This window comes from Gastrolobium bilobum, unplaced genomic scaffold, assembly GCF_033153095.1.
Source record: "Gastrolobium bilobum isolate Gb01-03AN ecotype WA unplaced genomic scaffold, APGP_CSIRO_Gbil_v1 utg41735, whole genome shotgun sequence".
Taxonomy (NCBI): Eukaryota; Viridiplantae; Streptophyta; class Magnoliopsida; order Fabales; family Fabaceae; genus Gastrolobium; species Gastrolobium bilobum.
In genome coordinates this window covers 109348-127936 of record NW_026895730.1, presented here as the reverse complement: position 1 = coordinate 127936, position 18589 = coordinate 109348, and the positions used below count along the sequence as shown (strand labels likewise).

The 18589-nt window shown below is 32.8% G+C and overlaps 1 protein-coding gene across 1 annotated transcript; it reads left to right on the top strand.

Annotated features, from left to right (window-relative positions):
* Nucleotides 1–2532: 2532 nt before the first annotated feature.
* LOC133294868 (cytochrome c oxidase subunit 5b-2, mitochondrial-like) lies at nt 2533–5561 on the top strand. The gene is made up of 6 exons (XM_061493627.1): nt 2533–2757; nt 2847–2929; nt 3642–3692; nt 4272–4338; nt 4437–4516; nt 5216–5561. Exons 1-6 carry the CDS (start codon nt 2622–2624, stop codon nt 5273–5275), a joined length of 477 nt encoding a protein of 158 aa, XP_061349611.1. The 5' UTR covers nt 2533–2621; the 3' UTR covers nt 5276–5561.
* The last annotated feature ends 13028 nt before the right edge of the window (nt 5562–18589 follow it).

The window sequence follows — 18589 nt, the reverse complement described above, 5'->3', positions numbered from 1 at the left end:
TTGGCCATTGTTAAACACCTCTATTTGATTTCCTGAATTGAGAGGGGAGTGAACCCTTTGAAATTGAGAGGTTAACAAATACCTTAGGAAATTTGGAGTGAAGTGTACAAGCATCCAAGAGCTCGAAGTCTTGGAAGATTGTAGTGGTTTGTCAAGCACACCCAAGCTTGATAATTAGTGAAAAAGATTGATCGAGCGACTTCGCTCTGAATGTAGGTCAAGATGGTGGTGACCAAACCAGAATACATCTTGTTTGTAATTTCTCTAACATTTAACTCTTTACATTTATCTTGAAATTGCATTATTAGATTGTGTTGACTTATTCATTAGCTTATATTTATTGATCACGCACTAGCACCTACACTTAGAATTTTCCTTGTTAAATAATTTAATTGAAGAAATATTCTTTAAAATATCAAAGGAGGCATTTTACGAAAAGATTTTATAAAACTCAATTCAACCCCTCTTGAGTATTGAAGCCATTTGTCTAACACAAAAGTCCTAAAATGTTCACGAAAAATTGAATTAGATGGTTCAAGAAAATGGGTGAAAGAGTTCCTTATACAAGTGCAAAAGATTTATCTTTTCAATTGCATGCTTTTGTTAGAGAGCAGTGGAGTACTCAATAAGTACTACATGTACCATGACAGAATCAACTTGGTCGAACATCATGAGGCCCATATATCATAACTTCTTATAATTATGATGCACCACTTGATGAGTAACAGAATTTGAATCAACTTGAATGGGGACATCTTAAGTAACTTCATGCAATGATAATATTAAGGGAAAAAATCCTCACTAATGGAACAAGGACTGAGGCAAGCTTTTGTTTCCTAAGCAATACAAACGCTAACAAAGATGCAAGTGTTAACTTATAACAAAATTGTAAATACTTTGTACTCGCTTGGTCCATGAGCATTCTTGATGGTTGCAACAAAGAAGTTTTCTATACCGTAAAAGTCAATAGTCAGACTTTAGTGATGGTGAAGAGGAGTCATGACACTTCTACTAAGCTCACTTGGGCTTGGACATTGAAGGCAAAAAAAGATACCATGTAAGGAAAACACAATCTCAAAGCACACCAACTTCTCGTGTAGAAGGAGCTAAGTTTAGATGCTTGTGACTACCTGTGGTACATGACTAGTGTTGATATCAATGACACTTCCAGTTGGAGGAATGCAACTCTTCGTGCGGACACCATGAGTCATACTCTTTATGGTTATAATGATAGGAAGTGAACTAGTCAAAAATGTAGATTTGGGGATGTTTTCTGGATAAGGTAAAGTATATCAATATAACAGTCACTAAAGAGAGAATAATACAAACTACAGTTCATGTATTTTATCGTTTAGGCCTGAGACAAGATGAGAATTTAGGAGTGAGATGGGCTCAATTTTGACTAATGAGAGGTGAATTTGGTAGAATTTTAATAAGGTGAGCAATTACTTCATTTTTGGATATGAAATAAATATGTGTATATGTATGTATAGCTATTACTTTGTTTTGGAATGACATTCCACATTATTTCGCAATTAATTGGGTTATCCTCATATAGATACGTTATTTGTTAAACAAAAGTTAAAGTTGAAGCACGTTGTGTAGATCATGATAAATCAATTTTACATAAAAGCTTGTAAAAAAGCTATAGTGTTTGAAAGTACTATAGCTAAATTGGTAATGAAATGTTGAAACAATTAACAATGTTGCCCATGGCGACTGTGGACAATGAAAATGAAGAATGGTCACATGTGGGTCATCATTAAATGTTAAATGGGTAGGAGACCATAGTTGTGTGAATCCATATTTTTCCCAAGACCACTAAATTCCGTATGTTTGTAATTTGTGAGACTTAAAGAGTTTTATATGTTTGTTATTGGAGACTTCCATACCACAACTAAATTCTGCAGTGTTGATGTGCAGGATAAGTCTCGCATAGTAAACATGTGTAATTGACTGCATTAATTTAGATAATTATTTCAAAAATAAATTAAATAATAAGATAGTAAAAAATTCAATGAAATGTATTGAAAAAAGTATTTAGAATGTGATATCATAATTTATTATGTAAAAAAAATACAAATATAATTTTGTTAAACCTTACATAAATATACTAATAAGTTGTATTATAAATATTTTTATAATTTTTTGATATATATTATTTTTATGAGATATGTTATTATGTCTATTTTTTTTATGCTTAGGTTGTCTAGTCATCTTCAATATTATTTGATCAGAATCTCAAGAGAATAAAGAAAGAGTGAAAGTTAATTGAAATTCTGATATAATAATATTAAAGATAAATAAATAAAAAGGTTTACCAAAAAAAATAAAAAAATAAAAAGCAAATAGAATACCGTATGCTTATTTTTATATCTCCGTTCCTAAGAATGTAAGATAGATAGTCATAGTAATTACTAAATATAGGTGATTAGTAATTTAGATGATTTGCACGTGCCACGGTCTTCCTCACGTGTTCATCGCCAGCCACACTACTCTTTAGTCTTTATTTCTGAACTTTGAAGAAAACTAAGAAGCTTTTCATTTCTCAATCTAAACGACGGTGTAAACGGCTGAGATCTAAAGCCCTAATCATAACCTAAAGAAAGAAAGCAATAACCATGTGGAGGAGACTCTTCTCTTCTTCTCACCTCAAATCCCTATCTTCAACGCTCTCTCATTCTCATCCCCGATCCGCCCTCCGATTCGCCCCCGCCGCCACCCCTTTCCTCGGCCGCCACGTCACCACTCAATCAGGTATCGTTTCCCCCTTTCCGATTTTTTCTTCTCCGATTCATAGGTCAATTCATTTTTCATTTTTGTTGTTGTTGTTGTTGTTACGACAGGTGCTTCGATCAAAAAGAGGGTTGAGGATGTTGTGCCAATTGCTACAGGGCACGAGCGTGAGGAGATTCAGGCTGAGCTTGAGGTTTCATCATCTCCACTCCTCATTGTTCTCGATCATTTTGTATTTTCCATTTTGCAATTTGAATGAAACAAATTCCAAATGCGAGTAATGCTATATATTATGAATCGAATTGATTTTTTTGTCATACTGGATGTACATGACAATAAAAAAAAATGAGATTGCCTTCTTCGTGACTGAAAGGTTTCGTGACTGAAAGGTTATGGGATCAAATCTGGGAAATAGTCTCTTTGCATAATTTGCAATTATGCAAGGGTAAGGCTGTGTACAAGTATTGTCTCCACCCCACACTCAATAGTCAGGTTTAACTAGAAGTGGTTTAAAGCGAATTGGAGCAGTGATAAAACTGTTCTTTTATGACTGAAAAGTCATGAGTTCGAATCTAGAAGACAACCTCTTTGCAATTATACAAGGGTAAGGCTGCCTAAAAGGATTTCCTCCATCCCACCCTCGCTAGTTGGGTTTAACCGGGAGTGGTTTTTATACATCCACTTTTTATAACTTATCGAAAGGGTGGATTGTGCATTTGAAGAAATTCCTTTGTGTTAAATAACACTACTCTTATGTATTGAGTAGGTACTAACATCTAATTTTTTTCGATGTTAGTCTGCTGATCATTTTTGCTGTATAGTAGGTACTTTTTGGCATTTAAAGGACGTTTCTAACATTATTTATTTATTTGTTTATTTTGGCTGATCTGTTTCATTTTGTTTAGGGAAAGGATATTCTTGAAATAGACCATCCCGAAGGTCCTTTCGGCACTAAGGTTAGTGTTGTTACTTATTTATAAAATGATATGCATGCAAAGATTTAGCTCATTTTATAGTTGAGCCATTTGTGTTGGAGCTCTTCCGTATTTGGGTGGGTTAGATTTTGCAAACTTGATTTTGAAGTGGGTTTGTAGTTGAATGATTTGTTTGGAAAAGTGATTTTGGCAAAACCAATGTTGTTTGGATTGTTGCTTGTTTCCAAGATGATGTGAAGGAAATGGTGAAAACAGATTTTTGTTAATTTCACATTTTCCTTCGCAAATTCTTGAAAATAGAAAACAAAGAGAAAATACAGTGGCAGTTTGTTAATTATTAGAGAAAACATGTTAACTGAAAATAAAAATAAAAATAAACTAAACACCACCTTAACTTTCTGTTTTTCACTTTTTATTTGACCAGCAGAGCTAGTTCATATTTCTTTCTTTCTTTATTCCCTTCTTCCTCTTTCTCTTTTTGTAAGTGGAAATATTAGTCTTAGTTTTATAATTTCTTTAGATTCACATTGCCCTAATATGTATAATGGTTTTGAAGTATGTTTGATGTTTCTGCTTTCATTGGTTTGTATTGGTTCATAGGAAGCACCAGCTGTTGTTAGGTCTTACTTTGACAGAAGGATAGTTGGATGCCCGGGAGATGAAGGCGGTAAGTGTTCCTTATCTTGCTTTATGAATCTGTGTGTTAAATACTAGAATTGATTATGTTATGACTTATGAGGTGAAAAACTTTTTTTTTTTCTGCAGAGGATGAGCATGATGTTGTCTGGTTTTGGCTGGAGAAAGGCAAGCCTTATGAATGTCCAGTGTGCTCACAGTATTTTGTGGTAAGTTGAGAATCACATTTAGATTTTTATTTTTACCATGATAGATTTGGAGTTAAATGTCAAGATATTTAAGTATGTACAAGTTTGCTTGCATTTGCCCTTAACTACTTACAAGGTATCAACTATCAAGGGCCACTGCTTGTTATGGACCGCACAGGGTTGATACTGCTCCTATAAAATCTGTGTTTGACATGCTTTGGGTTCCTTTCTAATATTTCCACAATCTAAATGCCTTGAATAGTTCAAAGTACAATTATCTGACCATGTATTGCAGTTATAACATGTTGCTGTTTCATGTGTTTATGTGATTCCTATTTTTGTAAGAATTGGCTTTCTAAATTACAGGAATTTGATTTGTTTGTCTTTTGCCAGTGTCACCACTCATCAATGCTTCAATGTATATCTGTGCTGGCATTATGTTTGATTTAGAGAAATCGTATAGTGTATGCCTACATCAAAAAGCATGCATAAAAAGTGCTTTAGAGAACCGTAATTCCTTGACAGGGTGGATATATAGCCCCTCCTTGTCGATATGGTTGCGAAGTTAGTGCAGTGCATAAATGTACTATAACTTGAAACTAATAGGAATGAGGAGAGTCGGAATAAACTTCGATGAAATTCATGTCACTATTTTAGAATTTTAGTTGAACAATAATTAAATTACTGTATTTGAACTAATTATATGGTTTTTCTTTACAGCTTGAAGTGGTGGGACCGGGCGGTGATCCTTATGGACATGGCGATCACGATCACCATTGATTGCATCCCGCAGCTTTCCTTTAGGAATAAAATTTGCGAAAGATGTAGAGACATTGTTTTACACTGGCGCCTTCCAAAATCCTGAGGCCTTGTTTTGTTTGTTTTTTATTGGGCTATATACCTTGAAAGTTTTGCCTTGCAACTTTAGAGATAGAAAGTTTCTGTGATTATTTAGACACATGCTGGTCATTTGCTCAGCTATCAAATCCTGTTAGGTTGTCATTTTTCACTGCCAAATAATTGATAGCAACACTAAGATTCTTTAACATTGCTTGAAGGTGTAGAATCTTCAGCTATTTTTTTTTTTTGGTAATCCATCTTCTTGATAGCAACACTAATCCACGGTCTTGCATTAGTTTGTTTTTGAAGGGAAAAAAAATAATTGTGTTGACAACTTCTTGATAATGTTCAAAAAAGAAAATTAAAAAAAAAAAAAAGGTTCAGACATACAGAAACACAATGTATAATCGAATTGAAATTTTTTTGGCAGATGAAGACAACGTAAACTGAGTTTATACGGGTTTTTGTACACATTAAATTATGAATTACGTCATTATATTTTCATTCTTTTTCAATTAAGATCATTTAAATTTTCTTTCCAGCATTTAACCTCCTAAATTTTTATGTGAATTGGAAATGTCAACTTTATGGATACAGTATATGATATAGATATTTATATATAGATATTTATTGTTTAATTTTCACTTGATTTTTTAATCACCAAATTCCTTTTGAAAAAATGTTTAGGAGAGTAAGTTTTAAAATGTTAAAATTAAGTGTTATGAAGAACAAATGGAAAAAATTCAATTTTAAAATATAGATTAGTAATGCAAGAAAAAGACCAACGTAGTAGGTTATATCTTTTTTTTAGGTACACAAGGCTATATCATTTTTTTTTTTTTTTTTGTAATAAAGAGGGGCAAAAGCCCCAAACAAAACAAAAATTACACGACGCGAGAACTTAAAAGATCTACAGAAGCATCCTGAAGAAGGAGCTCTAACAAAGGAGAAGGAGGAAAATGATAAACAATAAGATTATTATCATCCTCAAAATGCCTAGAAGCAAACCAGTGAGCACATCTGTTATTTTCTCGAAAGGTGTGGACCCAACGAACATCCCAATCTTCAGCAAGCCATTTGTGAATACGGGAAACAACCTGAGAGTTTCTGTGATTGTTGCTCCCTTCTTGGATAGTGCTAAGAGCAATTTCTGAGTCACATTCCAACTCCACTCTCCTAGCACCAGTACCCCAGGCCAACTCTAAACCTTTGAGGATACCCCAGAGTTCTGCATCAAGAGGATTACAGAAACCTAATCTGAAAGAGAAACCACCCAGAAAAGCACCATTGTGATCTCTAGCACCATCTGTGTTAATCTTCAACCGACCAGGTTCAGGACGACACCATTTAGTAGGTTGATGGACATTAGGGAAGCTGCCAAGAATGCTTCTATTCTTACCTCTAGCTTCAATTAAATGCGCAATAAAATCAGAAATGACACGCTTATCATTGCTTGGCCTTCGAAAACTATCATCATGAATATGATGATTACGCCAATTCCAAATATTCCAGCAAGTAGTATAGAAAACATCTCTCCAATCAACATGAATTTGATAATTCCAACCCTTACTCACATTTTTTATGAGCCAAGGCTGTAGGTCTAATGTGAAAAAATCGTTGGGGACCCTTCTACCAAACCAATCTATCCACAATCTTTTGGCTTGAGAACAATCTCTAAGGACATGAATAAGAGTTTCTTCACTGTTTGGACAGTTAATGCAAAAATTAGGACCCCCATTCCATTTGCATGTACGACTCCTAACTGGAAGCTTATTAAGAAAAGCCAGCCACATCATAGTCTTGATTCTTTCTGGACCCTTCCAGTCCCAAATCTTCTTCCAGGGAACATTCCTTTGAGCATGTTGAAAATTCATCAAGTTCAAGTAGGCAACCTTAACTAAGGAAGAGGACACATGATTCTGACTCCAAACTAACCTATCCTCAGTGTTATCTTCCAAAGCAACAGGAACGCAAAACACCTTAGAGATTAGCTCATCATTTAAGAATTGCTTCAAATATCGAACATCCCAGGTACCATGCTGAAAGATCTCAGCAATGGTTCTATGCAATTCCAGATCAGGAATATGATTAGGAGCTAAATTACAAAGATTATCATCCAGATTCAACCAATTATCCGCCCAGAATTTAATAGTCTCTCCATCACCCACCTCCCATCGAAGACCGGCTAAAAAACTGTTCCAACATTTAGAAAGGTCCCGCCAAAGTTTAGAATCATAAGGCTTAGAGCTTATCTCACGCCTCAAATCTTTACCTCTGCCATACTTGGCTCTCAAAATCTTAACCCAAAGTTCCTCCTTGTCAGTTAAGATTTTCCAGGCCAACTTATGAATATAAGCCTCATTTTGAGTACGCAATCTGATAATACCAAGACCTCCCATTTCCTTCGGCTTATACATTGTGTCCCAAGGCTATATCATTTTTACATAGGAGTGCATGTTGATAGTAAATCTGATTATATAGTCTCTAGCTGCTTAATTTTTTATGAATTTATAATATGTAATTAGCAATGTTTTGAAAATTAGATTTGTCATTGAACGTGATCGAATTGGTGATAAATAAATATATATTTTTAATAGTATATAATATATTAATTAATAAACTAACGAAAAATCATAAGAAACTAAGTTAAGCAAAATTTTAAATTACTTAAGAGTGCATGTTGATAGTAAATCCGGTTATATAGGGTGTGCATGACAACCTTCTCGGAATTATTTCTTTTTTAATTTCTGTTTCCGGGAACAGAAATGGATAGGAAATTCGTTTGATAAAATCGGTTTATTTTTTTGTTTTTGGGATAAACCGGTTTAATTTTTGGGCTGGGGAACAGAAAAAAGAATTAGAAAATTTCTGTTTTTTTGTTCCCAGACACAAAATGAGAAACGCTTATCTCTCTCAATCGCTCTCCACCTCTACCATCATCACCATAATATCGTACCACTAGTGTCGTCGTCACCACCCCTCACCACCACGATGTCACTGCAACCATTACCACCACCACCACTATCACTGTCACCGTCACCACCACCGTCACCACCACCATCACCAACATCGCAACCACTGCCGTCACCGTCACCATCGCCATCACACACCACTGCCACCACCACCACCACGACGCCATCACTACCATCACCACCACTGCCACCAACCACCACTACCATTGTCGCAGCCTCTACCGTCACCATCACCTCCCTCGTCGTCGTCGCCACTAACCACTACCACCATCGTCATCATTGCCTTCACCACCACTACCATCGTCACCATTACACCACCCCCGCCACTACCATCACCACGCCACCGCCACCACCGCCACCGCCACCATCACCACCATGATGCTTTCACAACCACCACCATCATGTCACTGCTACCATTGTTGCTGCCACCAACCACCATACCCACCACCATTGTCGCAGTCATTGTCGTCACCTCCACCACTACCATCGTCGTCGCCACCATTACCACCGCCATCGTCGCAGCCACTGCCGTCACAACCACCACCACTATCTTCATCATGTCACTGCCACCACCACTACCGTACCGCCGCCGCCACCACCACCACTACCGTACCACCGCCACCACCACCACCACCATGCCACCCGCCGCCACAACCACCACAACCACACCATATGGAAAGGAAAGTGATGATCTGAATTTTTTTATATTTAATAGGAATTATTTTTTATTACATTATTTGTTGTGTTATCAAAAACAATTCTCATTCTCGGAATAAAAATAAAACATGTTATCAAGCACATTTTTTTCTCAGAAATTGTTCCAAGGCACAGAAATAGAAAAGAAATAATTCTTTGCAGAAACAGTGCTAGGGAATAGAATGGTTGTCATGCACACCCATAGTCTCTAGCCGTTTAATTTTTGATGAATTGATAATAATATGTAAATTGTGATATTTCAAAAATTAGACCAGTCATTGAACCGTGGTTAAATTGGTCATACATAAATACATACTTTTAATATTATATAATATATTAATTAGTGATCAGGATAAACTGCAATACGCCCACCAAGGGTTAAAATTCAAAGATTACAGGCCCAAAACACATAAGGCCCAACAATGCGCGATATCCACATTACGCATAAAGAATCAGGGGGCGCGATGGCTTCATCGCGCTCAAACCGTCTTTAACATAACTTCAGAGTTAAGAAAGTGATCAATAACACAAATGAAGATTCACCGCGCCATAGAACCAATAAACAAAGGACAACTCCAGCTTGCCACCACTTTACCAAGATAGCTTGACATATTGAGATAAGGCCAGAAAGGCACCAGCTGAACCTGCAGCCCATAAACAGCCAATCAGAAGTTATACCGCCTACCAAAGGCGGCATCAGATTCACTATATAAACAAATGGTACACACCCAGGTATAACAATCTAATTCAGTAAGAATACAACATAAGCCTGACTGCGATACTGACTTGAGCGTTGGAGTGTCATTGTAGGTATCCTCCCCAGTCCGAGTCATTGCGCCAAAGGAGAATCATATCCATCCCACTACTATCAGCCATCAACAGTTCAAGAAGCAAACAATCCAACCCAAAAATCTTCTCTCATCAACCGTGTGTGATTATGCCCGATATATATTGGTCAGCCCACATAGTATTGATCTGATCAATTAATAAACTAACATGAAATAGAAATTTTTTAAATAATATTAAAGATTATATTATATGTCTTGTATAATAAAAAATCAATAATGAAAAGATAAATAATAATAGTCCACCGACAAATTTTTATTAAATAAGAAATAAACAAAATAAAAAGGGTACAAACTGATTTTCTGCAACGGATTTTCATATTAGTCTTGGATTAGTTTTTCACTAGACCTCTAATTATTCAAATTTGTAAGTTGTCGTAATCGATTCCGTTGTGATACTGGATCAATGGGTTTAATCAGTGAGTTATTGATTCAATCACATGAATTAAATAAAATACAATAAATATAAAATTAAAAGCATTTCAGCTAATAATTACAATTAGATTAGTAACAAGTACTATAAATTATAATTTACATAGTTTATGTTTGAATCTATTAAGAGTATTTTTCAAATATTTTGTCAAAAGATTTTCAAAACTAATTTTTAAAAAACTGATGCCGATATAATACCGGTTTGCCAGTTTCATACCCATTCAAATATATAATCGGTCTAATACGTAAACCAAATTGGTCAGGAATCCAGTTTATAAATCGGTGGAACTGATAGGGTCAATTTTTATAATACGGTTCCAAATAGAAAACCTAATCATTATTATTAAGCCGGCCGATCCATTTATTTTTTCTATCACTTTTTTTGGAGTTACCCAACCTTAATTATCTCTTTGAGACGAGTTGGCTCCCTCCGGTATCCCCATGTTCGACTCTTTGAGCCGGCTATGGGACTAATCTGGAGTGCGGGGAAACAGTGATGGCTAAAGGTTCAGCCCCCTCCCCAAGAATGCATTCAGCGGGAATCGAACACATATCCAACCCCACTAACTCAGAACACATACTAATTAATATGAAGAATGCCGCAAATAAAATGCAAATTTTACACGTACATTTTCTGGTGTTAATATTTCTTGAATTCATATTCTTAGCAAGGTTCATTCCTAATATATATGGAAAAATTGTGTATCATTTTAAATGATGTAAAGTTGTGTCATTTTAAGTAATAGAAAGAAATAGATAAAGGGGAGAGAGAGTGGACAAAAAAAAATAAAGGTGTGAATCTCACCCTTTGTGAGAGTGAAATGATACAAATTATATAATTTAAAATGAGAAACACTTTTCCCATTCACTTTTATGGGCTTTGACATCGATTATTATCCCAATTTCATGGGCCAAAAAATCCAAATGTTGGCCCAAATCTTTAACTGGATGGTCCAGATCCAAAAATGTTAATTTGAGTCTAGACAGTGACAAGGTGGCAAGCTAATTACACTGACCGTCCAATTAAGTAAAAATAAATAAATAAAAAAACTAGATTCTTGACCATGACATGGTTTTTTTTAAAAGTAAAAATAGAAAGGTTATTTTTTAAAAGGAAATACTACACTTATTTTACATAAGAGTAGTTCTTTTATGTTATAAAGAGAAGTCAGGTGAGACCTACTATTAAAGAAAAAAAAGGGATGAAATTTTTGAAATGAGAGAATATGAGATAACTATTTTACATAAAATAATTAAAGAAGTATTTTTTTTTTTAAAAAAAGTGGGACAAAGAAGAAACTGATGGATGGGGAGTGGACCGGAATTTAATTGATACCTAAACATAAATTGAGAAAATGCATATAACACATTTTCAATTTTTTTTTCCTTATCTTTTTACAGAAAAAGAAAAGAGATATTCGGGGTAAGGCCCACCAACTTCCCATCCGCCAAAGGAAGCTGAAAAAGCTTGCACTGAAAAATACTGAAATGACAAGTAAATATTCTTAGGAAGGTGTATCCCAAATGCTTTTGTCCTTTTGTGAGACCTTGAAATGGCATGTAAGCACACTGAAGTAATAAAATCTAAATCAAGACAATGGAATCAGAACATAATAGATTTAAAGCCTCACTCACGTCCCCATCTTACCAATAATGAAAAGGATATAGTTCTCACTTTCTTTTCAAATTGGAATTATGAGAACAAACAAATGAACATAATAAAGATGAAGGAAATTTTGGACGCGAAGCTTTACCAACCGTTATTCCTTTTGGATCATTTTTTTCTCTCGTAGATGTTTTACTTTACCTAGCATATTTTTTTCACAAAATGTTGAACTACTATCTTTTTGTTTATATTGAGTCTAAATCAATCTCACTTTGCACCCTTATGAAAGTGAATTCTCATTATGTTCCAGGAGCTACAATCAGGTTATGAAAGATGTTCAATTTCAAAGCCGTTGATGGATCCTTTATTATTCTCTTTAACAAAGAAGATGCTTATGTGGACATTGTAGGATTAATTGATCTGTTATTTCATTCATTCTTGTTGCTATTATTAACACTAACAGAGAGATCAGGGGATTTATCTATTGAAAAATTACCTTTTTAAAAAAATACATAAGAATTTCCTTTTTTAAAAAAAAAATTGAATTATGATTCTAAATAGTACCCAAAAGTATTATGGTTGATAATTTTTATAATTTAATAATGTAACATGTTAGAAATTTTCATTTATCTAGGCAATATTAATGAATTAGTTTTATGTTTTAAAATTAATCGGATTAATGAATATTCTAATTGTATTATGTTTCATCCGTCAAGAATCTATAAATACAACCTCCCTGGTGGTATTTTTGAATGACATTTTGGCATACAAATGGTTCACAAATCAAAATTCCAGAAAAATTAGATTCCCTGAAAAATTTTCTCAATCCCTCTACCAAACATGGATAAATAAGAATTCTAATATTAATTTCCTAAAATATAAAAAAAAAACCCTTTATCAAAAATGGATAAATAAGAATCCTAATAACAATTTTTCGAGAACCTCACAAAAATCCCTCTACCAAACGCTCCCTAATAAACTTAACTTCACAGGATGACATCATTTGAATCAAGGCTTACAAGAAATCTTCAAATGAACAAGGATGAGTTTTTATTTAAGAATTCTTTTATACAAATTATTTTTCATTTTATTTATGTATTTAGGTGTCCATTTTTTTAAAAAAAAAATGTAAGAAAAAGTCAAAATAAAACTTTTTTAAGCCAAATTTCTTTTAAAAAATAACTAAATGGCCAATTACTTTTTAAATTCAAATATGTCCTAATATCTAATTTTCTCTGACACCACCCTCGCCACCTCATCAGTTTTACCTCCACCATCATCACGGCCACTGTCATCTCACTATCACCGCAACCATTATGATTTCACATCACCACAACAAATATCCACCATAGTTCTACCATCACTACTTGTCATCACTGGTTCGTCAAACACCACCTTACCATCAAGATGAATTGCTCTTACATGTTTTTTATGATAATTTTATACATAAAATAAATTTTATTATTTTAACTTCTAAATAACTAATTTACTTAAAAGTACTTTTTATATATTATATATTTAAATGCAAAAATAATTTTGATTTCTGAAAAAAAAAAACTTTTAGAAAAATATTGCATAATTTTTTTTTTTATTGTCCATGCAAACGGACTCTGAACTACCGAGTTTAGCTAATACATTGTGAAAAGGAATTCTATTTACGTGACAGAAAAGTTCATTAACACGTTTTTCATTCTTGAATTGAAATAATTGACATTAATCTATATTTCCAAAAATAAAAATAAAAATTGACATAATCTAAATGGTTTTTGTTATCGCGTCTTCATAAACTCGAGAGAAAGAGTGCGACCACCAATAAATTTTAATTAAATTAGTATATACTCACGTAAGATAATCCAAATCATAACATTTAATGATTATCCGAGGACCAAGCATAAAGTGCAATATATCAAAGTGGCTTATCATTTGTATTTGACTTTTAATGATGAGCTCAAATTATTTTTCACTTTTTAAACAAGTTTTGTCTTGTAATTGTATTGGTCCCCCCAAACATCAAACAAAATTTTGAAATTTTCATAGCAATCAAAACCTCCTTTTGTATCTGAAGTAATAATTAGACAATATATACTTTTATTAAAAAACATCTTATTGATGAAGGAAGGTGCTAAAATGTCTTATTCCATCAATTGAGGATTTGAAAAAAAAAAAAAACAGTTTAAATGTTTTATATGTTTTCTTGAACCGATAAGTACTGCAAAACAAACAAGAAAACAAACAAAAACCTTCAGATCCTAAAATCCAAATGAAACATCTTATTCCTTCAAAAATTAATATATGATAGAACATGCATAAAGGCTCACTTAAGAGAATATTCCTTAATTAATATTATAGTAATGGATTAAGAACGGCTCCCCAATATTCTTAAGATGTCCAGAATTTCATTACTGTCTTATAATTTATTTATAAATAACGGGTTAAGTTAATAAGATATATATATATTCTAAATTTTCTCTCTTAATTGTTACTGTGCACACACCTTACCCTTTGATTATGTTGCTACTATAGTGTACAATGATCCGCTGATCTCTAAGGTATTTCTTCTATAAATGCCTGATAGAGGACCCACAGATCCAACAGTAACATAGTAGCCACCGGCTAGACATCTTTGTCACTACGACGAAACGATATATTATTTAAGAATTTAACTTTCTTAAAATAAGGAATTAATTTGAGAAAATGTGAAAGATTTCAAATTCTCAATTATTAAAGAGAGAATTAACAACATAGGTTCTAATAAATTCATACTTTATTACATATATGTTTATATTTAATTATATTAACATTTGTTAGTTTTTTATTTGATAGTTGAGATTCTTTACTTTTTTTCGTCAAGAGGGATAATTCACTCGCCTATCTTTATTTATTTATTTGGTAATCACTCGCTTATCTTTATTAATCTAATGTAGATTGGGTTTGTAAATAAAAAATATTAATGTATAAAAATAAATTAATATTATGCATACATCTTTTTTGATATTTACTCAATTTTTATTATTGAATAATAAATAATTTTGTTTTATTTTTGATATACTCGTACTATATATATTTCTTTCATCGAACCTTAGAATAGAATGATCCACACAATAGTACTATACCCAGCATTCGAAGTTGTGTCACATCAAAGAGAAATGCTAGACTTACAGGCATAATTAAACAAAATGTGGCCATATCAATATATTCAATATTTTGAGTTATTAAATCATCGGAAATATTATATTGACAAATTTTTTTTAATAAATTTATAAATTATATTAAATCTGACTGGTCATACACTCTTAATTAAAATTTGACCAGTTAGAATTAATGTAATTTGTAAATTTATAAAAAAAAAAAGTTTGTTAATATAATTCTTACCTTAAATCATATATAAATGTGAGCAAGTACATTTTAAATTAATTATATATTTTAAAAAGAATTTATTACTCTCATGTTGAGGGTATAGAAATTTTCTCCCGCAACAAGTAAATATAATATATATATATATATATATATATATATATATATATATATATAGATTTCCTTTCTTCTTTTATTTCATTAAAATATTAATTTTAGTTGTTGCAGGCAAGAATTCTCTTCCTACAATAAGAGTAATAAAACCCATTTAAAAATAAGGATATTTTTTTATCTATTGCAGGAGAAAAATATCTCCTCCTGTACACTCATAAAAAATCTCGCTAGTTATTATTATTTTTTTAACCGATGGGCCTCATATGTGTTTTTGTTTTTGTAGGAAAATTATAAATTTTTCGTGCAACAGGATAAATTCATAACCCTTAAAAACAAATTTGACAATGTAAAAAGAAATGGATTTCTATGAAAAGAAAACAAGTGTAGGAAAATTTAGCATCTTTTCGCACCAAGTTAAAGATGGTTTCAATACATAAATAAAACCCCTACTTGTTCTAGCATAGATTGAATTGTTTATTGTATGTATCCTCATCCGCAAATAAATCCTTACTTCCGAGTGAAGAAAGGGGAAGCTAGAAACAGACATGTTATGGTTCACAAATGTCTAGTCAATAGACGAGCACCTGCTTCTTTGCCCTGCATGATAGTAAAGCCTGGTACCACAAGCCTAATGTTTAAATTAAAAACTACTAATTAAGGAGGGGAAAGTTTTCAATTTGTGGAGGTATTAGTTAACTCTGGCAATAAAGTTTTTTATAGGTAATATAAGAACTTAGGATTAAATTCCACTTTCATTTGCTTGGAATCAAGTGATCCCTTCTCCTTTTTATGTATTGGGAGTGCGCATTGACTTGTGTTCTTAAACAAGTTTTATTATTATTATTATTATTATTATTAATGTGGGTAGTTATTGAAAAAAACTACTCTTGTGCTACATGTGATAACTTTTTCTCCTACACATCCTTCCATAACTGTGCCACCTTTTTCTTTTTCTTTTTCAGATGGTGGAGCCCACAAATTTATCTCTATGACATGAGATAATTTATCTCCTTAAATATGAGATTAATAAAACCCTAAGTTATTTATGAGTTCAAATTTGTATATTCTGTATAAACTACTTTTGGTCAGAGATGTTCATCAACCGATACAAACCGATTCAAATTGCAGTGATCGAACTGAAAAACTAATAACTGAATAAATTGAAAATCGAAAAATCAAAAAAACAAAAAAAACCCGCAAATTTTGATTAGATTGGATCGATTTTCGGTTTGGTTAATGAAAACCGATCAAATATATTAATTCTCATCTACCTACTTGGGCATTTCTCCAATCATAGCTTAAAAAATTTTAAACCCAAGACCCATTAACCCATAAACTAAACCCAAGAAAAAATCTAACCACATTCCATTGCTAAAATTTTATTTCTGCAGAGCTTCATATCTCATTGTCCAAAAAAAAAAACTATATTATCTTTTACTGATGCTTGTGTATTTAAAAAAAAAAACTTTACTACCAATATATACAAAAGATATATTATTTTTCCAATAATTATGAAACAAAATTTAGGCTTTTCAAAAAATCAAAAACCGATCCAAACTAAACCGAAAAAAATTAGATTGAATTGGATCGGATTTGAAAAAAAAAATCCAAACCGATTGGATGATTACATTATCAAACCAAAGGGATTAGATCAGATGTTTTTTGTTTCCAAAACTGATCCAATCCAGACCGCGAATATCCTTACTTTTGGTTAAAAAAAATAAATTCATTTTGAGTTCAGAAATTGTTAGCCTTTTTCTTCAAGCAAAGGAATATTTTGCTCAGTGTGCATGCCAGCTTACAGCAAAGGAGAGCTCTAAAATATTTGAAAATGGTCATACTCGAGTTGCACTATTTTGAAGTGTACACACTTTTTCAATTAGGTACTCAAATATGTTCCCTTTACTGTAAAGCTTTGTCTATTTGAGGCGCCTAATCTGCAAGATTACACCCACCACACAGTACTTTAATCTCCAATATGACAGGTAGTGCCAGTAGCATATCTTGTCTCCTCTTAAACAAACGCTCCTGCTTGTACTGATGTTATTTTATTTTTATTGTTTGGAAAAATTCTCTTCCTGTATTGAGTGTGGGGCTGGTAAGGTAAGGAGTTGACAAAAGAAAAAGTCGATCTAAGTTCTCCTTAGATGAGGGAAAATTCCACTGATTTTTGACTTTGGAGGGATATTAGATGCTCAACCATTAACTGGTCAACCAATTAGCATCTGCCATGTCAGCAACTTATTTGAAGTTTAAGTCAACCAGTTTAATATTGATAATACTTTCATTCTGAGCACTGTCTTATATGCAAGCTAACCCTAATATTTAACATCTTTTTATGCAATATATTTAGGGTAAACTTTTTCTTATGCTCCAGTAATTTTTTTTTCCTGCACTAACATAGTAAATTGTGCTTCTTTTTTTCTTTTTCTTTTTTATAAAATGATGGGCCATTTTTTTTAATTCAGCCGAAAGCTTAACATTTCTCTTACAAAGGAGAAAAGCAAATACTATATATTTATCCTAAGATATTCTTTACTGAACTCCCAAATTAATGCTACAATCAATTGTAACATTTCTTAATTTTGTTATCTAGATTTATGTAATAAAGAGGTTGAAAAGCAAAATACTTTTCGCTGATTTCCAAATAGAACCTCATCATTCATAAGGCTTATCTACTTTAAACAGACAATTTTTAAAGTATGGTATGTTTCCAGGGGAAAAATCTATTAGGAAAAAAAAAAATAGTGTCTTGAGTGAAAATTATAGGCATTCACCTTTTTTTCAAGTGGGGACTTGCTCATGTTATAGGGGATAAGTCACATGATAATTCTAACTTGAGAAGAAAGCACTGAACATGAAAGGTTTGATACATTAACAAGATGAAGAAGGAATCGCATATCATGAGAGTTTGACATTAGGCAAAAAAAAGATTGGTTCGTGAGTTCTTCAGGAGCTTTATTACATTCCAATATTGAGCATATTCAATTGGAATTGTTCACATTAGTCCAGACTCTCCATCAATGCAAGCATAGAACTTCAGAAAGAATGGTGCAAAACTATGAATCAGTTAGTGGGTATAAGGAAGGACAGATAGCATTTTAAGATTTTCCATGTAAGCTGCATGAAAGCTGCATATTATAGGGGAGCAAACATAGTGGTGCACAATGAATGTATTCATTGACCTATATACATAGTGGCTCTACCTCTCTCTATACCTCAAATTTTTATCTTG